This window comes from Carettochelys insculpta, chromosome 18 (assembly GCF_033958435.1).
Source record: "Carettochelys insculpta isolate YL-2023 chromosome 18, ASM3395843v1, whole genome shotgun sequence".
NCBI classification, from domain to species: Eukaryota; Metazoa; Chordata; order Testudines; family Carettochelyidae; genus Carettochelys; species Carettochelys insculpta.
This window is the reverse complement of record NC_134154.1, coordinates 6,537,757-6,563,422: the sequence shown is the minus strand read 5'-3', so window position 1 is coordinate 6,563,422 and position 25,666 is coordinate 6,537,757. Positions and strand designations below refer to the sequence as shown.

Genomic DNA, 25,666 nt, shown 5'->3' with positions numbered 1-25,666 from the left:
GAGCCTGACTCAGCAAGACAGGCTTAAAGAGTGCCCAGATTGGCTCAGTGGTACCTCAGCTCATCTGGTGACATCCCAGGGAGTGCCAACGGTCACAAAGTGTACTCCTTGAAAAACCAAACAAGGCTGGGGCAATAAAAGCTCCTGTTAATCTATAGGGCTATGTCTATATTACAGAGCTACTTTGGGATACTGAAATACATACCTTCACTTTCTCTAAGTGTGAGAGAAGCTGAAATAAGAAATACGTACATAACATCACGATGGGCACTATATGTGGAGCATGAAGTAGTAATGCAAGAATTTGGCTTTGGATGTAATTTATTCAGGATAAAATGATCAAGTGAAGTGATTTGTCAAGCTAAGCAAGTCTGACCCTATATACATCTGTAATCCTGTCAAAGGACTTTTCCCTAAGGCCCTCATCTTTCATTTTCCTGAAACATCATCTACTACTTATGTACTCTGGTTGAACTACAGTTCTGCTCCAAGAAGTCACAGTGAAAATGGCACTTGACTTATCAGATCTGCTCCCTCTGTGTAGACATAATTTTGACCACTTTAGTAATTAGTATAAGCTCACGCTTCTTTTTTACTCCAGTTAACTATGCACAAGGCATGAAACTAGGAATGAGCAATTCATTCTTATGCAAGAGAATTGTTTACTAAATCCAAAATGCTTACACTTCTGCACCCTCATGGAAAAATGGAATTGCATGGGTATCATTGAGGAAGTAATTTCTCCCACAAACCCCTTTTTACTGATGAAAAAATGAAAGGCATTTACTGATTGTGTCTAAGGAGCCAAACTTGACTCAGATCTCAAACTGGGTGTGTAGGACTGGGAATCACCATCTTTTTACTCCTAAACTTAGGTCATATGAAAAGAAAACTGAAAAAACTCTGCAGTTTTTACAGAATCACATGGCAGAGAAGAACTACAGTCAGGGTTAAACTTTCCCATATAAAAGATATTTCCCTTCTAACATCCACAGACATCTGCTATGTTTAGTTCACACACGTGCAGAGGTGTTCTAGCGATCCTTTGATTCACAAGTAACTCACCGTACATAATTCTGCAGATCACAGGCCCACTGTATAGACAAGCTCAGCCTAGTCTATAATATAAATACAAGTTAACAGTGGAACAACTGTTTGAAAGTAGCTATAAAAAAATCACTTTTAAGTCTCATATCCAGTAGTACCTTGCAATGATTCTACCTCACAAACTGAAACAGGTTAAGTGTGACAAAGGATGATGTCAGAGATTTGCGAAACAGATCAAAAATAGTAACTATGATTTATCAGGTCCAGAATCCACTTTCTAAAAAAAAAGTGCCCAAATCAAAATTTACACATCAGGATGTAGGGGGTACTTAAGAGACCATCCAGCATCAGTGAATAAATAGTATATATTTAAAATGTGTCTAAATACATATTTACAATTATAACTTGAGGTTCAATTTTGGTTTCATGGTTTTTTAAAAGCAGAAGAAAACCAAGTCACACTAAAATATGATCCTAAAATAAACTCCTGTGTGACCAGAGGTTGCGTAGGAGTCTAATTGCATATGTACCATTGATATTCAATAGCAGAATAACAGTTCGCATTTATAAAGCACCTTTCAGCAGAGGATTTCAAAGCATTTTCCAAATATTTTCAAAAGGCAAATATCAGACCACCCATTCGATAGACGACAAAATGAGGCGGAGAGAAGTGACTTGACAAAGGTCCCACAGTAGGTAGTGGCAGAGATGAGAACCTGGAAATCCTTATTCCGAGGAATCTGCCTCTTTCTACTGTATGTTTCAGAGTCAGATGCACAACAGCCTAGAAATCAGAACTGAATGCAGTGTTCCCTCACTTACTCCACTAGTACAGTCCTTGAAACATGGGCAATCTTTCAGGATATGTTCTAAAAATGACATTTTCAAGCCCTTAGAGGCAGATTTGGATTTTAGTTTAAAGTCTGCAGCATTTGCAGAAGGATTTAGCTACATTCCTCACAAATCAATGACCATTTGTAAGCTAAATCCTCCTTCAGTTTAGCAGGGATAACTCGAAAATGTATTGCAATTTTATTCTTTCCTTTTTATTAGCACTAATCATTTTTCCTACTGCCCCTTTAAAGTGTTAAATGTGCAGATCATACAGTTTCACTGTGGAAAGCATAAGTTTGTTCAATATTTAGACAATACTGCGTGCAAATCAATGATTATCTTAAAAAGATGAGTGCATGTTAGTGTACAGAGATTTAAAATGTTACAATAATAAGGGTGTCATCTTACTCTACAGGGCAGGATAACTTAGTTATATAGAGAAGACTCTGAAACCAGAGGGCAATTAGAAACAATGACTGCAGCCTGCCTAGAATTATTAATTTAGAAACAAAAGTGCTGTGGACATTCTATACCTCTGTAAATAATTTGGAATGTCAGATCCAAGTCAGAATTGGAAAAAGTCGTTAATCCCCCTTTTCCCCTTCGAGAGGAATTTTTCTTTTGACCAAAAGAAAGAAGGCAGCAAGATATAGGAAATATGGTCTCCGTTCCCTGTTTGCCAGCTGCTGGTTGCTACTGGCTTTCATGCCACAACTGCAATCTGACAACTGTCAGATAGCTACAAAGATTTCAGCAGTTTGTCATCACAAAATAGTTATTACGCTACCAAACTAGGAGTTTTAACAGTTTCAACCAGGTAAGAGGAGGCATGTAGAAAGATACACACGATCATATTGCAAATTCAACATCATGAAGGGGAATCAGGGTCCCAGCATGAAGTTTATAGGGAAGAGAAAATTGCCAGGATCCTATTTTCTATAAAATGGTTCAACTGTACATTTGTAACAGCTGGAAGCATTATACGTACGAAGTCCATTCAAATTACTGCTGAATTCACCACCACATGGGACCTCATGATTCTTGTTTGGGAACAGTACAGCACCATTGCCACGGCTGACAAGCGATCTCAGCATTGGAACGATAGCAATGCTAATCATTTTCAGTGTAAGGGGAAAATCAAAATTGAGGAAACAGTTGTGGAACTTCAAAGAGACCTTAAAAGTACCCCATATACAGAGTATATCTACCTATATATTGATATATAAAGATATAGATAAAAATACTGAAGGTATGAGCAACCTCCTTACCCAGAATATGGATTATTCCAGACTCCAGGTAGAGTCATAACATGCTCACAACCTAAATATGAAAAATGGATCATAAACATGATATTAAAGTTCAAGAGGACAACACACATTACTGTGATTGTCACTTCAAGATAATTACTGCCTTGTCCAGAACACCAATGCATCGCAAATTAAGTGACTAGTGTATGCAGATAGTAACTGAGTGGTTGTTGGATATATGCTATCTCTCAGGTACAAAGTGTGAAGCAATTCACAGGGTATTAGCCTGAAGATCATTGAGAAAACTGACTTCCATAATTCTGTCCACAAAAGAGGCTTTAGAAGAAACTCAGACTTTCTTCTGTCCTTGTGTTCAGGTTACACTCATTCCTTGACTGTGCTGTAGATCTTTTGGACTGTTGCACAAGTAAGTTCCAAATCCTCAGGGTACCTAATCTCCAGTTCCTCATTTGCCAAGTAGTAAGTGCCTGTAAACTCCGAAAAGTAGCGGCCAGTGTCAGGGTGAAGGATTTCATGAGGCTCCAAGTTGTACTCCAGGTTCTCTGCATGGAGAAATAAGAACAATTAACATACTAATGCCCAGCAATATTGTCTCTGCCTTCATCTGGTCAGTTTTCTACTTCAGAGTTTCTTTCACCTGTTCTGCTTTCTGAGCAGGGCTGATATTTTTTATTCTTTTACCAAACTATAGCATCTGAGAACAGCACTGTCGGAATTAAGCAGACTGTCTGTTACTGTGAAGGCCTTCAAAGATACCAGCTCGCTGTGCAGAAGAGAAGGGGATGGTTCTGACTGAAGAGAGAACAAGGGCATTTGGGCATTAGGTACCAATCTAGTAAGCTGCTGAATAACCACATGTGCATTGGAGCAGAGGTGCACATTCAAGAATTCCCAGTAATACTTAGTGTTGGACTACAAAGGGAAAAGTAAATTATTTGGGGGAAATCTAGAATCAAAAATATCCAGGTATTTTACACCTACATGTGTATCTGACCTTTAATTTTTTTTAAAATTACTCTCATGTATTGTACTGCAAACTAATTTAGATAGCACCCTCTAGTGAAAGCTGAACGATATTCAGTCAGAATAAATGTTCAAAATCAAAGAGTTCAGAAATATTTAATATTTGCAACATCCTATGACAAAAGTATTGCCTCCATTTTATAGACAGTGAGAAGAAGACAAGTGGAGTACTCTGGCCAAGATCAAAGGGGAAGTGAGTGTCACAGGAAGGATTAGAATTGAGACGTTTCTAGCACCCAATATTCCTGCGTTCTGACCACAAGATTTAACTTCCATATATAGCACAGTGCATTACAAAATGGCCCAAACAATTTCTGTAAGAGGCGCAGCAATCATAAAAATGAAACCTTCCATTACACAATTACTTTAGTCTTGATTTTTGTCCAAATCTCCTTAGGAACCTGTCCCCAAAGATGAAAACACACACACAAAAGCCAAGAAATTCAGGGTTAAGGCTGAAATTCCATCCTTAACATTGTCTGCCTAGATAACAAAGCTCATTTGGTATTTGTTTAGGGCTCTTCTAAGGCCCCTTGCAGAACTACATCTTCTGAAATAACCAAATATTTTTCACATTTAAATGAAAGTTGGATCTATTCTCTCAAACACAACATTTTCAGCAGTGTTTTTAATCAGGTAAACTACTAAATGTATTTAAAAATACATATCAGAAGGTGGCAAGTTAAACTGAAATTAGCATTTGAGTTTATTCCTAGCAGCACTGACTTCACTGACAAATTATGGAGGCATTCAGAAGCAAGATAATTCAAATCTTATCAGTTTCATTCTTGCTTGAATCTGGATTTTCAGAGCTCATACTCATGTGTTTAAATAATAAGCACAAGTGTTTTAATATTCAGATAACCTTAGTGTAAATATTAAGTGTTCAAACAGTAAGTATAACAGATCTGATATCCCACACCTCCACATAAAAGTGAAATACACGTGTATGAGCCACATGCTGACTTGTTTGCTCACCTTGAGCAGCATATCGGCAGGATCCATCCTCCACCAGCACATTGTAAAAAGGTTGATGGGGGCCATGAGGTAGGCTGTGGACATTCATATTTCTAATCCATTCTTGTCCCATGAGGCAGGTGGGATCCCAGCCATAGATGACACAATTATAGCCATATCTAAAGAGAAGTAGGAAAAAAAACAACTTTGAAAGGTACACAGCTACATACTGGTGTTGAAAGAGTAGGGGAGTCACTAAGGGACCTGGGAGCTTCATGCTTGTACTCATGAGCTCCTGGCACATCCTCTATGATGAACACCATTGACTGAAACAAGATTAAGAAATTCAGGATTCTACCTCCAAACTGAAGATAAAGCCAATTAAGAATAATTTTGAAAACAAAAACTTTCTCCTGTTGCCAATTCTAATCCAATTCACCTGAGGATGGAACTGCAAGTAGAGTTGTTCAAAGAAAACCTTCTATAATATTCCCAGAGACTACTGGAATAGTCATCTAGTCAACTTGTAATTTAACTCTGTGTCAGTAAAGCAACTCAAATTTTTAAAATTGAACATAGCCATTTTCTTCTCATCTTTGGTTGATAAACCAACAATCATCACCACCACCGTTTCTGCCTCACACCCACCCCATGTAAATCACTTCAGAGATGCCGAGACCTTCTTTCTCTTTACTCACTCATGGATCAGTCCCAACTTCAACTTCACCATAGTATTTGAATACCCAGAGCAGGACAGCATCCACTAGCTCTCAGACTATACATTATACATCTTATTCTGCAGCAAACAGAATCATAGATCACTAGAACTGGAAGGGACCTCAAGAGGTCATCAAGTTCAGTCCCCTGCTCTCATGGCAGAATTAAGCACCATCTAGACCATACCTGATAGATGTCTGTCTAAGCTGTTCCTGAATATCTCCAATGATGGAGACTCCACAACCTCCCTAGGCAATTTGTTCCAGTGTTTAGCCACCCTGACAGGAAGTTTTTCCTAATGTCCAAACTAAACCATGCAGGCTGCAGTTTAAGCCCATTGCTGCTTGTCCTATCCTCAGAGGCCAAGGAGAACAATTTTTCTCCCTCCTTGTAACACTCTTTTAGGTATTTGTAAATCACTATCACGCCTCTTCTCAGTCTTCTCTTTTTGAAACTAAATAAGCTCAATTCTTTCAGTCTTTTCTCATAGCTCACGTTTTCTAGACCTTTAAATCATTCTTGTTGCTCTTCTCTGGACCTTCTCCATTTTCTCCACATCTTTCTTGAAATGTGGTGCCAAAACTGGACTACTCCAACTGAGGCCTAATTAGCAGAGAGTTGAGCAGAAGAATGACTTCTCGTGTCTTGCTCACAACATGCCTGTTAATGCATTCCAGAATCACGTTTGCTTTTTTGGCAACAGCGTCGCACTGTTGACATATATTTAACCTGTGGGCTACTATGATCCCTAGATCCCTTTCTGAAGTACTCCTTTCTAGACAGTCATTTCTCATTCGGTATGTGTGAAACTGATGATTCCTTCCTAAGTGGAGTACTTTGCTTTTGTTCTTATTAAACTTCATCCTGTTTATCTCAGACCATTTTTCCAGTTTGTCCAGATCATTTTGAATTATGACCCTATCCTCCAAAGCAGTTGCAACCCCTCTCAGCTTGGTATCATCTGCAAACTTACTAAGCATACTCTCTATGCCAATATCTAAATCGTTGATGAAGATATTGAACAGAACTGGTCCAAAAACAGATCCCTGCAAAACCCTGGTACCCTAAAGTTATTACAATGAAAACTGCTCTTAGGGTTCGGATGGCTCATCTCCATGGTCGTCGTACTAGGCAAATAAGTTGAAATATGCAGAAGTCAGGTTTCATATGTGCACATAGGGCAGACACTTCTCTAACTCTAGTTGAGCTAGTCATAAAAATGACATTTTATCGCAATAAGCAAGCAAGCAGCTAAAGGCTTCATTCCATATACAATCAAGAGCACACGGTGTTACATTGCCAACTCCTTGAAACAAAGATCAGAGTCGATTACCTCTTGTGTTTCATAATCAGGCCAACGGAAAAGCTGATATCTTTGTGTTTCTCATCAGAACGGTGCTTCACCTCAGGTCCCACTTCCTCCTTCCGGCGTTCAATATGCTCTAGGGTATGCTGAACTAAATACCCTACTGCCCCATGCTGGGACGGATCCAACGCTTGAACATGCTGCAGAATGTCCAGAACCTTGAGCAGTGAGAGAACGAAAACTATGTTTGTCAGCAGTTTCTACAGTAGCTTTAAAAAAATATCCTACCTTCTCCATAGCGCTTAAGTGCTCAATTCTAAACGTCTGCACAATTTTGCAGTGACTGCCCCACATTTATTGCACTTCCTCCCTCACACCTCAGTCCAGGCTGCCTTGCAGAGCGTGGGGCTACATTAACTTCAACGTGTTAGCCCTTGAGGGAATAGCCAACCGCTAGTTCATCATTTTGTAGCAAGACATTCCCTGGGAAATATTCCACCCTCTAACTCTACCACCTCAACCAAGCTTTACAATCAATATTGCTTGTACAGTTAAGTTGTTCAATATGTATACTGTATATGTATATGAATTTTGCTGTTATATGCACCAGCACTGCAGCAACATGCTCAATGTAATTAAACGGTTTCCCAAATTATGTACTTTATTCTCAGCTTGATGGATGGCTTGAGTGACCCAGATAATTTGTATGTCCAGGTTCTCTGTCCATCAAATTATTTGGTTTCCTGAAGCATCAGCCCCATTATCCTCAGGCTCATCCTTTTGCAGTTCTTTTATTATGAAAGAAAATGGGAATGGGTTGAGAGCGCCAAGATGCAGTTTTATTTTAGTTCATAACAGTCATCCCAAAGATCTACTTTGTCAGGCAACAGTTTTCCGTAATCTGGTGAGAGCTCTTACGCCCTATGTAGAAAAAAAACAACTGTGTATCTAGGGCTGTTTAAGTCTATCTAGAAACATACAACCTGGATTTTAAAGTAGATTATTAGATATAATCAAGAGTATCTGGTAGCCCAAGTTAAAATGAAAATACAGCTATAAGACAGAAATCCTAACTTTCACCCAGATCAGAGGCTATCCACTGGTTTGCAGTGGGGAATACAAAAAGGAAAGTCACTTCTATATGAGGGAAATACTGATTTGACTCATGATAATTTTTACATTTTTTTATACAACAGAAACAGTGTTGGCTGACTCGCACAAGTATTACAGCCCAGAATCTACCTATTGTTTTACAGCTTACCCCCGATAAAAAAAAATATGACCAAATGTTAGGGTACCTTTTCTGGCCAGATTCCCAGGTGGAAGTATAACCTAGCCTGGAGCATTAGATGCTGCACATTGTCTGGATACATGGCCAGGTACAGATCCAAGGAGTCTCTCAAGAGCTGGTACGACTGATCAGTGCTTTCCCTACCAACAAGAAGAAATTCAGTTTTACGGTTAAATCTTAATTTCCTTTTCCTCTTACTTCAGCATCCTGATCACTAAAGACATTAGAAAGCACTTGTACCCTCATCCAACTGGAGAGGCTTATTGTTACTAAAGCATTCACTACTCTGGTAGGAGGGAACTGCATAAAAACTGCCCTCCAAACTCTATACCTTCCCTTTGGAGGAAAAATATTCTCATGTTTTCAATATCTCCTTTCAGAAAATTCGCTCTTCAAGTTGCAAACTTATTTTCTCTCGCATTGTGATATGGGTCTCCTTGCTCATTTATACTTGGAGCTATTCGTTTTTGGGCATTTTGGTCTTCTATAATCAACAGTGAAGAACCCTAAACAATATGAAGAAAGGTGTTCATGAAGAGAAACAGAATTACAAGTCCAATTATGACAGCCCCAGTGTAATCACACAAAGTTCATCATGCGGGATAAATGCACCAAAACATTATAGATCCTTTTTCTCTACAGGATGGTAAAAATTATGCCCCAAAAGAAAATCAAGACCTTGATTTGCTTGTATGAAATATGTTTTGCTAAGTACTTTCTATGACAAGAATATTCTTGTCGAGTAAGTCACTAAATAATAAGTAAGAGAGAAAGCCATGCTAGTTTATATACTATCAAAACAAAAAAGGAGTAAAGTAGCACTTTAAAAATTAACAAAACAATTTATTAGGTGAGCTTTCGTGGGACAGACCCACTTCTTTAGACCATAGCCATACCAGAACAGACTCAATATTTAAGGCATAGAGAACCAAAAATAGTAATCAAGGTGGACAAATCAGGAAAAAATTTATCAAGGTAAGCAAATTTTTTCCTGATTTGTCCACCTTGATTACTATTTTTGGTTCTCTATGCCTTAAATATTGAGTCTGTTCTGGTCTGGCTATGGTCTGAAGAAGTGGGTCTGTTCCACGAAAGCTCACCTAATAAATTATTTTGTTAGTCTTTAAAGTGCTACTTTACTACTTTTTTGTTTAAATAATAAGTAGCGATGGATAAAAATGCCAAGTGACTGGCATGGCTTATGCCTCACAGATATTCATGACTACCACAAAGAAGCATATTACCAGGCAAAGCAGCATTTTTCAGCTCCACATTTACATAAGGCTTTAAATTCTTCATAAGGCTTAAGCAAATCTTACCGCTTTCCAAGGTTTAAGAGGTTTCCCACCATACGCTGCAAGACTTCCTTTGAGGTAACCACTCCATAGAACTCCTCTGTAACATGGTGGCCAATCAGATACTCACATTCTTTCACTGTTAGCTGCTTTCCCTTTCCAAAGGCATCTATATACATGTAGTCAAAGATGTCTGTGCTTCTAAAGAAACATCAAGAAAATAAAACTCAGACATGGGCATCTCATTTAAATAGGATTATGTATTTGTCCTTTTCAGAAGTCTTATTCTTGTGTTTTATTATGAGATGAATATTATCAGTATCTCAAGCTACTTTAGTGATGGGATTTAGTTAGTTTCCTCTTATTTACCTTCTTACAAACATGGCAAAAGACTACAGTAACTTCTAACATAATGCTGCCCCGATTAAGGGTGGGTTAACGTTGTTTCTTTGTTACCTTGCTTATCAATAACAGCATGCACTCTTTTAAAGCCGTGCAGTGCTCATTTACAATGTTTGGCTGCCTGCTTTGTCTACTTCGTGCAGGATTTTCTGCAAAAGCAGCATGTCCTTGTGAGGGTCTGAAACAAGGATAGACTGGCAGCCTCCCACTACCAGCTCCTCTATGAAGTTCAGCTACCCCTGTGCCCCAAATCTGCGCTGCTCCTACCTCTCTCGTGGAGCTGCTCCCAGAGCCTCCTACTCATTGTGCAAGAGGGATGGGGGATGAAAATGGGGTGAAGGGTGCTGATGCCAGGATGTCCTCCCTCCCTCAAGCCTCCCATTCTGTATCCCATCTCCACAAAGCAGGATTTCGTCTTGTGTCTGGACTTCCTGGTCCACTTACAAGGGCAGCGTACTTGGAGTGGGGCCAGCATAGTTAAAAGAACAATTCACGTTTTTGTCTGCCTCTCACACACACAGTGAGCAGCTGTGTCTCACTTTTTTACACACACACACACGCCACATATGTACCATCTGGAGAAGAGAGAGTGGTGCACTTCAGTGGGATAATGTGGCTTCAGTATCAAGTTCTGTTTCTGCAGAGAAGCGTTTGCAGCCACTGCCCTGCATTTATTGTGTTTCCTCCCTCACACCTCAGTCCAGGCTGTCTTACAGAGCGTGGGGCTACATCAACTTCAACGTGTTAGCCCTCGAGGGATTAGCCGACTGCTAGTTCATCATTTTGTAGCAAGACATTCCCTGGGAAATATTCCATCCCCTCAATCTACCGCCTCAACCAAGCTTTACGATCACTATCGCTGTATTTCGTATTAAGTTGTTTAATACGTACACTGTATATGTATATACCTTGGGTCAGCAACCCCCAGCACCGGTGTCAAGAGTGGCATGTGAGCAAATTTTCATTGGCACATGAGGTGGGAGTTCAGCCCTGCCCCTCCTCCCCCATGCAGCTGGAAGCTTGCTCAAAGCCATGCCCCCTGTGGATTAACAAAAGACCAGCTGTTGCTATCCACCACCACCTAAATGGCAAAGCTCTGCATATTAATTTATTAATGAAGATGTTGTAAGTAGGAGTATTAGTGACTTTTAAAAAGTTATCACTGACACTTGGACCATAGATAGAGGTCAAAAGGTCACATTTCAGCACTCCGCCTTGGAAAGGTTGCTGACCCCTGGTATATACTGTCTTGTCTGCTGAAAAACTTTCTTTGGAACCTAACCCCCCCATTTACATTAATTCTTATGGGGAAATTGGATTTCACTTAAAGTAGGACTTTTGAGGAGCATAACCATAGCATTGAAGTGGGGAGTTTTGGTATAAAACAAAATATTTTATCAGTTATGCTCCTCCACAGAGAGGCTTGCAAACGATTCTCAGGTTTGCTCTACCTGATGCTATCTATGACATATAAGAAGGCCATGTTTACCTAATGAGAGACTGGTGCACAATGCAGCCCATAGCAATATATGGTGTCTGGATGGAGTCAAATACCCAGCAGGCCTATGTGTAACCAAGTTCATTGTATTGAGATCACTAACGTTACCCCTGAACTTGTTACTTCTTGGTGTATCACCACTGCCAATTTGGTCATTGAAGGAGTCACCAACACTGATTCAGAGAGCAGGTTGGTGTGTGATACACTAGCTTCTGCTTCTTCCAGTTATGCTGTACAAATGATTAAATGAAATTCCTTGGGGGAAAAAAAGCTATAAAATTATAAAAACCATAAGCACTACCCTAGTGTACTCTTACAGTTATTCAGGAAGTTTATTGTCATCCAGAACCCTTTACATGATGCACAGCTGATGCTGATGTTTAGATTTAGCAATTAAACAGCACAGATGTATACTGGACAGAATGCACCTGCATTTATGGTTTACCGCAGAAAACGCTTCTTTTTTGAGCATTAAAATAACTGTTCTATGTGCATCAGGAGAAAAAATACAGTGAAAAAATAGTTAACTAGCAACTTTCAACCTGACCTATTTTAACAACTTGCTGTTAGAGATGATTGCTTTTCTTGACCTCTCTGCCTAAGGAGTTTCAGGCTGGGAGAACTGTCTTATAGGGGGAACATGGTTTATTAGTCTTCCCAAAAGCCAAACGGACTATAACAGAAATCTTACCCTTCTGTCCCTTGGCACCATCGCAGCAGGAAGTGACTAGGAAAGTTGACTGGCTCAAGTATGACTCCCAGCTGCCTGGCAATTGTTAAATAGAGAACAGACAAGCTAATAGGGATTCCTGTCCTCCGTATTAAAACCTGAAAAATGAGACTAAATCAGAGGGAAGCTTACAAACCATAGATCACATAACACAAGCTGTTAAAAAATTCAGTTTACAGAATATCATGGTTCTCAGCTGAAACGCAATTTTATTCAAAATGCCTCATAATTCACTCACTCGGCAGCAAATACACAGAGTTAAAACACTGAGCAATTTACAGCAAGCCACCCCTTTGCAACATCGGTGTTCACATGTTTATTTTACTTGTCCATCCATGCAAATGTGACAAAAAGCTTAAGGAGAATTGTGTCTCAAACTTGTACTAGAAGTGGGTAATTTCTAGGCTGATTCAGTAAATATACACTTGCCTGGTGAATGTATGAATTCAAGGAGTTGTAGTAATCCATCTCATTTCCTTTGTATTTTAATTGTTCATATAGGACACAGTTCATAGCGTCCAGCACCTGCCTTTGAAACTCCAACTCAGGAACCATCAAGACCTCTCCTAAAATGAACAGAGAGTAACTTGACTGAGAAAACAGATTACTACTTGAGTAATTATACACAAACTGCCTGCTCCTTCCTTGAAAGAGCACAAACAGCACAGAACACTTCAGAAGGTTCTCCTCCTTCACATCTTAAAAGGTACAGTGATTCAATTGCTGATCACTTCGTAATAGCTCCAAGGAGGTGGATATTTCCCAGGTGCCAGATCTCCTTGGGACCCACATTAGGGCTATTTAAAAATTACGGAGTAAGTCAAACAAAATAAGCATTGTTTAGGCAACATCAAGACTAGCAACATCACTCTGGAAGAGCTGACTAAACACTTCTCTACAGTACCTGCCTTTGGAGCCAAGCTTGGATGTCTAGGATTTTTGGTCCGTAGGACATTGCGAACTTTATCTGTGATCTCGTCAACCTGCGCCTGGACACTTGCTAGACAGATGTCTGACAGAGGATTACAGTACTGGTCAATTAAAACAGCACCTGAAACAAATAAACTATTTACAAAAACATGATTTTGGTTATTTGCTTCACTTAGTTTTGTATGTCTATTTTCCAGTTCTATTTAAAAACACTTGTTTTAGCAGAACAGACTTTTTTAAAAACTGTCATTCGTTCTGATATAAAGTCACAGCCAAATTCATAAAATATGGACACACTAATACAAATGTTGTGGAGCCTGTGACTCAGACTTTAATCTTGCAACAACTTCTCAGATAGACTTTCACATTTTGAAACTTATGTTGTCCCCCAGTGTCTTGAAAGCAGAAGTAATGCAATCTTAGGTAAAACAGGCAAAGCTGCAATTAGATCAATTCTGTACCAGTCATCTTTCTTCCCTGCCTTAGAATCTTTTCAGAAGCTTGCTATTTCTTACCATGTCTAACTCAAAAACCTCACCTTTAAAGTCTTGCATGCTCTCCATCTGGCTCCTTTTCCTCTCAGACTTCTTTCTACCAGAGCCTAGCTCCCCATATCCCTTCAGTCTCTCTTCTTATTGCTCCATTTTAATGCTCCCCCAACTCTTGAGGTCTTCTTCATTTAATATGTCCACTATTCTTCAAATAATTTCCCATTTTTGTCTCAGTGTATGTCTATATTAAGAGCACAGTACATTGACACAAGAGAAGATTCTCTCCTGGTACTGGGAGACAAAAGGAGAGGAGGGCATGCCAGTTCCCTGGCTTCCAACAATAGGAACCATATCCTCAAACCTGGCTCTCTCATGCTAACCTAAAGAATTTCAGTTTCTGTACTGCAAGGGATTAATCAAGGGTTACCTTGCTCTGAAAAGGCTGCCTAGTGTCACTGCAGATACTTACGCAGAGCACGGTGCCCTAAAGGGGAGGGAATGAGTCTGCCCCAGGAGCCTAGCTTGGCTGGGCTTGCTGCAGAGAACCATTGAAAAAGACAGGCATCACTGGTGCCTGAAAGCTAGATTCGGAGTCGCAGAGGCCACAGCTCTGCCCCGTGGATCTGTGTAGATCCTTGGAGTCTGCTGTGGTGCAGTCAAACACCTGGCAGACTAGTTACAGGGTAAGGCAGAGGCTATACATCATGAACTTGTCACAATAACCCAGGAGACTTCTTTCAGGCCAAGACTCACCTTCTAAAAATGACTGTTGGTCCCCTGGTCGTTCAAGATATGCCTTCAGTTTTTTTAAAATACTCTGTTGTCGTAGAAAATAAAGAATTTTCTTTGCATAATACTTCCAGGTTAGACACTTCCTGCAGAATTAAACAAAAACATAAATATCTTATCAGGTACCGTATTAACAAATAATGGCAGAATCTCTGCAAGCCTGTTGCTTCAAAGACCCATTAGGGGTTAAAGAAGTGATCTTGAGTGCAGCCAAGGCATATTTGATCAGCAGACTTATATGCCAACAGCTTCAATTTACAGTCAAATCACACTGATCAGGTTCACCGTTGGCCTTTGCCAATTTACCATTAAATGATCCCTCAAAATTCTGTTCCAGAAAATGAACAGCTGAACAGGTCCCAAATCCAGAATGGCAACGTAGAATTCCCATACTTTTACTTTACCCACTATTATTACCATGTGTTTAAGAGAGATACACAGATGAGGAAATGTATTTTACTGGACCAGCTTCTCTTGGAGGAAGGCACAAGCTTTCAGGCCTCACAGTGTGCCTGAACTAAGACGACACTGGAACAGACTATTAACCAAATGGGGTTCCTAACGTTAAGAAACTACCTAAATGAAATGAGCCACTGAGGGTTATAGCAGACAGCGGGGTGTGTCACAAGTCATCATAATAAGCCATAAAAATGGTGTATTTACTGAGTACATGGCATTTACTGTCTGGCAGAACTAAGAATTTATGCTCACAAGCTTGACTCTGAAGGTGTTTTGCGTATTTCTTTTGAGGACAAGGACGGAGAAGTGAATTCAAGAACAATTTCAACAAAGACCCCACCACCCCCACTTATACAGGAATTTAATGATACCATCATATGCAGAAAGTTCCTGAAATGGGTTTCTGTCAGATGGAATTGTGAAGTTTTTCAAAGAATTGTTTGGGGAAAATTTTGATGATATCATTAAATTCCTGTGTGAAAGATAGTGTGGGGGTCTTTTTTGACTTATTTTCACTACATGATATCTGAGAGTTCTCGTTTTTCTTCTTTGATTGTACACATCATAATTAAGGACTAATTATGCACCTATGTTATATGAAGTTTTGAACATTATCTGGTGATGGGAATGTCAGGTATTGCACAGCTATCCTATCAGCGCTAGAAATAGGGGTGGCTATGTTTGCTGAGGATTTCAGAGTCACGTTTTTTTCTTATGAAGAACAGATGTAATGATACCATATGTGGTTTTGTCCATTGGGGTGCATCCACTCAGCCCATAAGAAAAAAAATCATCAGTGGGAATGTGGTAAATGTGGATAGTGTTGTCATGGAGTCAGCAGATGAAATTTTTTAGTTTTCCACATGCTAGTACTGTAGCAGGTTCTGCAGTGAGACACAAATTCTGTCTCTTGGAGAGAATGGATATTTCAGTTCCCCTTAAGAGTAGTGTTGACTGATTGATGAAGGTGGTTTGTCGCTCAGTGTCCCTGTGCTTGGCCAGAGTGTCTTTGGTTTCTCTGAGAGATGGTGTTCTGTGCACTGTGGAGTTGTGGGGTTCCACTTTGGGTGCTGGATGGCTGTCAGATGTGCGTTTTATTTAAATAGTTGATTTGTGTTTTCTGCATGCTCACTAGGTAGGCCTCCCAGTTTATTTTTTTCTTCCAGTGTTTGGAAACATGATTTCTTGTTTGAGATGGTCTCTTCTGGAGTACGTAAGGTACACAAAATTATGTCTCAGTTTTCTGAGGTCCTTCTACAGAGTTTTGTAGCATATGTGGAATTATATATGCAGGTCAGTGTGTTATAGACGGGGAGTCCTCTGGGATGCACAATTTCCTGTATTTTTTCAGAAAATAAATGTTGTTTAGTCTGGTTTCCTGCCTTATGCTGTGGCATTTTCACTAGAACACATCTGAAGACAATTCCTTCCCATTGCTCTTCTTCCTTCTCCTCCCAGCCATGGCATAGTCACAGTCCAAGTCCCTACTTTCTATCCTGCCAACTGAAAGAATCAAATCTCTTAGTACTTTATCCTACACTAATCAATCAGGATGCTCTATAGGGACAGCCACTTTATGGGACATTTTTCAGAGAAATAATTTAGCCTAACTATATTGAATGGCAAGGAGTACAGCTCAATCAGGGTGTAATTAGCATGAATTCTGCTTTATAGGAATGCATTTGGCAAGTGCAAAGGCTCAAACCGTGTTTAACCAGTTGTCAAATATTAAATGAAAGCTACAGTTTCAACACAAAAATTACAAAATAAATGTGAAGAGACAATTAAATGAATAGTTTCATTCTAGTTCATATTTTTTCAAACAGCCCCTTTAATCAAGGCAACAGGCTACCAGGGCACATTAAGAGCAATATACTATCATTTCAATCCCAACAGAGCACCATCCTCTACTGTTTGTATGCCACTGATAGAATGGCACTGTAATGGAGCCTTGTTTAAATGATAACGCTCACCTCTTCACCACTCCAGAGATTAACAGTGGCAACAAAAATATTTACACAGAGAAGAACCAGAGGCATATGGGTTTCTTTCTATCTTTCTGTAAGTGATTAACATAACACACCTGTATTTAGGCAATTTAACCAAACAGTGCCATTTGTAATGGCTCAAACAAGCTGATTTCAAGACAAAAACGTGACAAGCTGCACTTCCCTATCAAAAACCAGAAAAACAACAGAAAGGATTACTTTGTGCCAAAAGTCACGAACACAGTACAATATTTAAAATGGATTCCTTCTGGAAAGTTATTTCCATTAACTTTTCTCTGAAGCTTAAAAACCAAGAGCTATGGCAGAGAAAACTGAATATCAAGACAAACTTCACAATACTGAGATTTATTAGGCTGTGACATTTATCTGTTTATTTTAGCAAGGGAGGATGAAATGAGACTGAATTTGACAAAGTATATTGGATCCTGTAGGATTCAACTCCACTCAGCAAACATGAAATAAGTCTTTTAACTTTTCCAATGCCTTTGATTTTCTCTCACCTTCCTTCCATGTTAAGGATAGACATCAGCTCATCCTCAAAAAAATGACCTGGGCACCCAAGGGTCTCAATGTCACTGAAGCCATCACATGGAACCTGGTAAACAAAACAGTGCGTTATACACTCCAGAAGATTCCACTTTCTCAAGCAGGAATAGACCATTTCAAAGAAATTTCAAGACCGAATTTTGTACTTAGTGTCTACACATGAAATTGAATTGAAAACAGATTTTCCAGGCATGGCAAATGAGAATTCTCATTGCAGGGGACTTATTTACAGTACTAGGTATCCAATAATTGAAGCGATCTGAAGATGTGCTGTCATTCAGCAATGATAAAGATGCATGTAAGTAAACATGAATGACCAACGGGAGCCCTCAGTAAACATATAACAGGGCAATAATTCTTCATGCCTGGGTGATTACCATTGCTCTGTTAGTTTTACACTGAATGTAGAAGTTTACAGGGTACTATGGAAATGAACAAGGAACATATTCAAGTTATTTTTACTTGACTAGAAAACACAGTGCTTTGCACGTCTGTTGCTTATATCCATATTGTTTCTTACAAGATGCTTTTCTCGTCCCACTCCACTTCTAGCACCCTCCACTCATGAGAAGACGGCAGTGTCATACTACAATCTACAAAAATGGCAGAGCCAACTAAACTGAAAACAATAAGAGACTTTGCCTGTTGTGCACTGATTGGCTATTTGCTGCTGCCAACCCCCTCATAGTCCCTTCGCATCAGCTTCAGTCCACTTCTGCCCCTTTTCCCTTGAACTGTCCTCTTCCTTTCCCTTTGGATGTTCCCTTTCTCAGTTAACTGCCCCACCAAAGGGGTGTGTGGCGGAGGTGGGGAATCACTGAACTAACATGACATTTATCAACATCATATTTTTCACTCTTTTATGATATATGCCTTCCCCCACCCTACAGTCATCTTGTCTATTTAGCCAATAATAGAGAATTGTTTCCTTGTACTTCCCCTGGTAACCATCTGTTCTCTTGTCTATTACATTTAGATTGGAACCTCTTTAGGACAAGGACAGTCTTTGTGGTCTATGGTTTGTACATCACTTAGCATATGAGGTGCTGGGCCGTGACTGGAGTTTCTAAATACTACTACAATGCCCATAAATAATGAGAATAATGGCTAGAAGAAGGAAATATAAGCATTCAACCTCAGAATCAGAAAAATATGCAATAAGAGATATTTGTGCCCATATGGCTAGGTTATTTTCAAGCATATGATAAATTAGAAGCCTTACATGTTCTGAGAAGAATCTTTTAGAGAAAGATGCTACAATTCTTCGAGCTTCTAGGCCAGCACTGTGCCGTGCTTTGTATTCCTTTAGCCAATTAACACTTTCTGTCTGGCTATAGTATTTCAGTAGCGATGGCCACCTATAACACACACAGAGCAACAAGTTTAACAGTTAATGGTGCAACCTCCAGAAAATGTTTAATATTGTGAAATGTTACGCATCTACATTGTTAGCCATCTGTGACTTGAGTACTTGAAACCAAGTCAAGGCGTGTTGTATTTTTTAAAAAGTTATCCAGTACTGAAGTAAAAGAAGCAGAGTATGATTCCTATTCCCATCCAGTCTGATTAGTTGCGGTTAAATCAGAAGAAATTACAGTAAACAAAAGCAAGCATTACAGGTAAAAGTACTGAATAGGCATAGGTGTTAGAGACTTCAGTGGTGGGACTTACGCTCCTACATACCTTAGGAATTTTTCAGAATCTTCTCCTAAAGCTTTACAAAATAATTTTAAGTCCTCAGCTCAATAGGATAATAACCCAATAGTTTTAAATTATATATATTTTCTAATCTTGAACACTTAAAGAGGACACTGTTCTCATCTTGTGGCATTTTGTTTCTTCTGCTACAACTGACATCTCTAAAAACTGAAAGGGCACGCAGAATGGAGCTCTGCACACCAAATTAGATAAATGTAAACAAAGACGTCAACTACAGCAGGAAAAATCACACAATTCTGAAATCAGATCTTATTAAAGGCTTCTTCTAGTACTTTTAAAATAGAAACCCACACACGTTTCAAGATCAGCTCTTCAGTCTGAAATCTAACAAAGCATGAAGCCCTTACCACCATCTCTAAGCCACAAAATATATTTGCAATGAAAATACAACCACAAACGATATTTCGGAGGCTAGTACTGACAAAAGCACTTTTTCAATAAACTGATGAGACCCTACTGAGTGGCAGCCTCAATGTAAGAGAGCAGGAAAAACCACAGTGATATCTAGGACTGCTCAAAAGACACAACAATGAAGGTGTTTAAAAGATAAAACAGAACTGCACTCAGCAGAGTTGGAAACCGTGTGCAGCTTCTTAAGATAAGAGGTCACTTGCAAGTCGCTGTAATTTTTAATATTTTTTAAATTTTAACAGAACGTTACAGGTTTTCATGAATCCGTTTCCTGTCACAAATCTAGAAAATAAACAAAAAAAAAGTTCTCCAAGCAATATGACATGACTTGCTTTAAATAAAATGGGATCAGATTCTTAGAATAAATAACAACAGGTTTCGTTTATATTTTATAGATATTAATAAATGTGCAACTGTACTGTTTGAAGTATATGGAGAATATTTTAGTATTAGTTATAAATAAGAATACTTTGTGCTGACACACAAACTCAGAAGCTACCCATATACATTTGTATTTCTATAGCACCTGTCATTCTAATGGATTCCCATGCTCACCCATGACTAAAATGTAGCCACACTGCAATAGTACTAATAACTGTTTATATTAGGATGTTAAGTAAAGAATAATTGGTCCAACTGAAATTACAGTGAGAATTATAGAGAAAGAAAATGTAATTACTCAGGATGGAATCTGGCCAGGATTACAAGGTCAGATTCTAAACTCTTGCCAAAAGTTTTGTTACCAAAGAAGGGGATGCTACTGGGACATGAGGATCTACTAATCGCCACCCACAATCAATTTAAAAAACGGCTCTGAATCTTTCTAAAAGTTCAGGCTTGCTCCTGAAAGTATAACTAGTGATGAAGGTATCTGGCTAGCTATCCAAAGTCACTGCTTGCTGAATTGATGAACTAGCTATTGTTCTGTAGCCTCTTTCACAGGTGGAGAAAGAAAAAAAAATCATTGGAACCAAACTAAATTTTAGAAGCCAACTGGCAGTTAGAGAATGCAACAGTTTATCTTCTTGTGCCAAGACATGAACAAAACCACACAGCAGATGAACTTACTCTATTTTAGAAAGCCCAGTGGCTTTAGTGAATTATAGACACCCATCTAGTACAACGGTCAGCAAACTTTCAGAGGCAGAATGTGGAAATTTGACCTTCTGACCTCTATGTAGGGTCCCAGTGCTGGTGAGACTTTTAAAAGTCAATAACAGTCCGACTAACAACAGCTTCGTAAATAAATAAATAAAGTTGCAGAGTTTTACCATGTAGGTGGTGGTTGGTAGCACTATCTGATCTTTTGTTAATTCACAGGCAGCCTGACTTTGAGCAAGCTTTCGGTTGCTTAGAGGAGGAGTGGGGCTGAGCTCCTGTCTTGCATGCCAATGAAAATTGGCTCAGTTGCCCCTCTTGGCACACATGATGGGGGATGCTGACCCCTGATCTACTACTTCTGCAGTCACTGAAGCTAAAGTAGGGTGAAAACTAAGAATATCAACAGTCGTCATATAGCTCCAACTTCCATGTGAATTTAGTGAATTTTATTTAGTTTTATAACAGGAGATTCTAGCTGTACAGTATCTGCATTACAATGAAAATTACTTTATGCCTCCCATATTTTTCATTTAATGTAATATATTTTCTATTTATTTTAATAATCAAAGATTACATATTAATCCTAGTCCATAGAACAGTATGTTGTATATGCAAACTGAGATTTTGTGGGAGTTCAATTTTATGTAAAAGTTAATTAGAAAAATTTTATCTATCAAGTCTATGATTTCTGAAAGCATTAATGGATGTACTCTTTCATTCAACCCAATTTGGCAGCCTCACAAACCAATTTGATTTGCAATAACTTATACTGAAAGGCTTCTGAACTACTGTATATACATACGTATCTAACCAATACAGAAAAGCAGTCCAGCAGCACTTTAAAGACTAACAAAATAATTTATTAGGTGATGAGCTTTTGTGGGACAGACCCACTTCTTCAGACCATAGCCATACCAGAACAGACTCAATATTTAAGGCACAGAGAACCAAAAACAGTAATCAAGGTTGACAAATCAGAAAAATATTATCAAGGTGAGCAAATCAGAGAGCAGAGGGGCAGAAGTGGGGGGGAGTCAAGAATTAGATTAAGCCAAGTATGCAAGAGACCCTATAATGACCTAAAAAATTCCCATCTTGGTTCAAACCGCCTGTTAATGTGTTGAATTTGAATACAGAAGAGAGTTCAGCAGCCTCTTTCCAAAGTGTTGTGAAAATTCCTTTTCAGCAGAGATGCAAACTTTCACCAAGGCTTGGGATAGGAGCGATGAACATTACTCTCCTTATTCCACCAAGCCAGAATCTCAAAGTTAGGTTCACTTGCTCAGTATGGGTTACCAAACACAGTAATGGATATGGGTGACATGTGGCAGGGCAAAAGAATTCTCTAATTTGCCATTTGTCCTTTCAATTACAAGTGGTTCAGGGTATGTGGGGGGATGAGGGCTCTGGCAGGGAACAAGCTTTTGGGGTACAGATTAGGGCTCAGGGCGAGGGCAGAGGATTAGACTTGAGGTGCAGCAGTGTTTCGGCTCTGGCTGGGGCCAAAGATGAGAGGTTTGAGCAGCTGGCTGCCCAGGGCTGTGGTGGGGAGAAGGGACTTCTCCCAGTCCTGGAGCTGCTGCAGCTGGTAGAGGCAAGGAGTGACATCTCTCCCCAGCCACAACTCTGTACACCCCAGTTTGCTTCCTGCCACCCACCATCGCTATTTTCCAAGCCCTACAGGTGTGTACACATGCAGCCCTTGATAGCCTGCTGGGTGGCTGTGCAGCTTCATGGGAACTTAGAATATAACATTTCTTCCATTACTAGAAGGGCGTCTACACAGGCACGCTTCTTGACATGACAGTAATGGGGAGTATAATAATTTTGATTCAGAAAAATGAAGGTCACTTATTTAGCAGATATTTATGTCTTGTTTATTTGATTTTACCACCAAAATTACTGGAGTGAGTAGCACCGAGTCGCATCCATCTGACAAGTGGGATATTTGCCCTCTAATCTCTTAGAGCTGGGCAAACATCTCCAGCAAAGAGCAAACTTGCCCCCAAATGCACTTTTTAACACACACAATCTATTCAAGAATACAGCCCAAAGTTGGTGAACAGCTTTGGCAAAGCAAAATGAAAAAATATTGAAAAGGCATTTCATTTATAAATTAGCTATTCTTAACAAACAGCAGCAACACAGGGCGAAATCTAAAAATGACCAAACAAAGGAAATTAAAAAACTCCCATTTTGCATTCAACAAAACTTTTGTTTCGCGTTCAACAAAATGTTATGGGGGTGGGCATCGGCCTGAAAAAACTGAAGTAATATTTGTTTATTTTGCACAAACAGAGTCATCTAGCCAAGCAACAGCATCTTCAGTGGTGGGATGCAGGTCTTCTAGACCACCGCTGAACTTAGCAGGCATTCATCAACATAGTGCATCATCGCCTATGCTGTGCCACAGCTGCACAAATGCTATCACAAAAGCCTTGGCAATGCTGTTTGGCTGCAGAAGACAAATTGGCCAGTCTGGAACCTGCTCAATAGGGACCACTGACAATGGGGTGGGTCAAAAGCAGACAGGAAGATGGTGGGGTCAGCAAGACGGGATTGGTTGGGAATTATAACAGATATGCATTGCTCTTGCCAGGGTGTCTGTTCCCCAACATCCTGGCATGACAGATGAGGATATAATGGATGATGTGATGACAAGTGCGCGGCTGGTCATTGTGCAGCAGCGGGCTTAGGTTGGCATGTACTTTCCCTGAATTAGTGAATATTTTTAATAATTTTATTACTTTATTATCCATGAACAAAAAAAAATCAATTACCTATTCAACTCTAAAAAACCCACACACACATTAAAGATATTTGTCACCGTTTCTGGCAAACCCAGAGCTCTGCTGGGAATATGAAGGAGGCAGTTCATTCCACATATTGGTGTCCCAGAAGTATGTCTACACGCCAATTAAACACAGACACATCTAGTAGGCATCAGCTAACTCGGGCTCACAGGGCCAACATTACAGGGCTGTAGGACTGCAGTGTAGATGGGGGCTGTGGCTGCAGCCAGAGCCCAGGGAGCTCCCAGGGCAGTGAGAGTGTCTATACCATAGCTTTACAGCTCTGCACACTCATTGTGACACCAGCCAGACACCAGCCTCTAATTGCCGTGCAGAGTTACCCAGGGTACTGTACGGCAGGTGGGTCAAGGTGCTCTCCCATGGAGCCCACGACAGCGGCTCTACCCAGCATCCTGGACCCCGGCTCAGACTCAGGTTTGAGCCCAAGCCCCACTCCAGCCACACACACGTAAGTCTGACACCAAACACGCAGGGCCAAGGGCCCTGCTACAGAGTAGCTCAGAGAGCCTAAAATTCCCACTGAGTCAGAACCGCCTCCCCTCATCTTGGTATCGGTGCCCATCCCGCTGGGTCAGGACCACCCCCACCTGGCTCCCTCCCAGTGCTCCCAATTGCAGGATCAGGATCAAACCCCCCCACCCCACAAGATCTGTCCCTGCTTCCACCCCGTTAGGTCGGGACCACCCCCCTGCTCTGTCCTGAAGCCCCCCCACTGGGTCGGGACCCCCTCCCAGGACACACCCCGGCAGCCCCCCCCCCCCCACTGGGTCAGCCCCCCCCCGCCGGGTCGGGACCACCCCCCAGGACACACCCCGGCAGCCCCCCCACCACTGGGTCAGCCCCCCCCCACCGGGTCGGGACCCCCTCCCAGGACACACCCCGGCAGCCCCCCCCCCACTGGGTCAGCCCCCCCCCGCCGGGTCGGGACCCCCTCCCAGGACACACCCCGGCAGCCCCCCCCCACTGGGTCAGCCCCCCCCCGCCGGGTCGGGACCCCCTCCCAGGACACACCCCGGCAGCCCCCCCCCCACTGGGTCAGCCCCCCCCCCGCCGGGTCGGGACCCCCCCCCAGGACACACCCCGGAGCCCCCCCGGCAGGGTCGGGACGGCGCCGCAGCCCGACGCTCACCGGAGGCGGAAGCGCTCCCGCCAGACCTTGCCGCGACCCTGGCAGGCCTCCCGCAGCCGGCGGCAGGTGCAGGAGACGCGGCCGATGTCGGCGGCGCTCAGCACCTCGCTGCACAGGATCAGCTCCAGCAGCTCGCCGGGCAGGTCGGTGAGGCCCATCCCACCGGCCTCCGCCGCCGCCATCTTGGCTGTTTACCTGAGCGGGCGACCCGCGCGCGGCCCCGCCCCCCTCCGGCGCGCGGCCGGGACTCGCCGCGGCCAGGGAGCGTCGGCAAAGGGCCGATCGCCAGAAAGACGCCGAGGGAAGGCGTGAGCGGGGCGGAACATTTAAATGAGGGCGTGGCGCTGCGCCCTCCGCGCCAGCCGCGCGGCAGGGGCCAGAGGCGTGAGGGAGCGTCGGCTAATTCCATGTTGCCCAGAAAGCGCAAAGCAGAGCCGTGGGCCACCCAGCCGGCACAAGTCACAGGCTTAGGCAGAGGTCTGCTGGAAGAGTTCTCCGCCTGAGCCCGGGTTCTCCATCAGAGCCCGGGTTCTCCACCTGAGCCCAGGATCTCTATCAGAGCCCGGGTTCTCCGCCTGAGCCTGGGTTCTCCATCAGAGCCCAGGTTCTCCACCTGAGCCCAGGATCTCTATCAGAGCCCGGGTTCTCCACCTGAGCCTGGGTTCTCCACCTGAGCCCGGGATCTCCACCTGAGCCCGGGATCTCTATCAGAGCCCGGGTTCTCCATCTGAGCTTGGGTTCTCCATCAGAGCCTGGGTTCTCCACCTGAGCCCGGGTTCTCCACCAGAGCCCAGGATCTCTATCAGAGCCCAGGATCTCTATCAGAGCCCGGGTTCTCCACCTGAGCCTGGGTTCTCCATCTGAGCCCGGGATCTCCACCTGAGCCCGGGTTCTCCACCTG

The 25,666-nt window shown here is 41.6% G+C and overlaps 1 protein-coding gene across 2 annotated transcripts; it reads right to left on the bottom strand.

Moving 5' to 3' along the window:
* Nucleotides 1–1,398: 1,398 nt before the first annotated feature.
* Nucleotides 1,399–24,993, bottom strand: FBXO21 (F-box protein 21). Of its 2 annotated transcripts, none has more exons than XM_075012836.1 (12): nucleotides 24,766–24,993; nucleotides 18,815–18,950; nucleotides 17,547–17,641; nucleotides 14,543–14,664; nucleotides 13,273–13,380; nucleotides 12,798–12,934; nucleotides 12,330–12,466; nucleotides 9,763–9,939; nucleotides 8,451–8,583; nucleotides 7,180–7,370; nucleotides 5,151–5,308; nucleotides 1,399–3,691 (listed from the first exon to the last, which is right to left on the bottom strand). In XM_075012836.1, the coding sequence occupies exons 1-12, from the start codon at nucleotides 24,945–24,947 to the stop codon at nucleotides 3,513–3,515; spliced, it is 1,755 nt and encodes a 584-aa protein (XP_074868937.1). In that variant the 5' UTR covers nucleotides 24,948–24,993; the 3' UTR covers nucleotides 1,399–3,512. The 2 variants fall into 2 exon arrangements, with proteins under 2 accessions (XP_074868937.1, XP_074868936.1); XM_075012835.1 differs by having other exon boundaries at nucleotides 13,273–13,419; nucleotides 24,766–24,992.
* Between the last annotated feature and the right edge of the window lie 673 nt (nucleotides 24,994–25,666).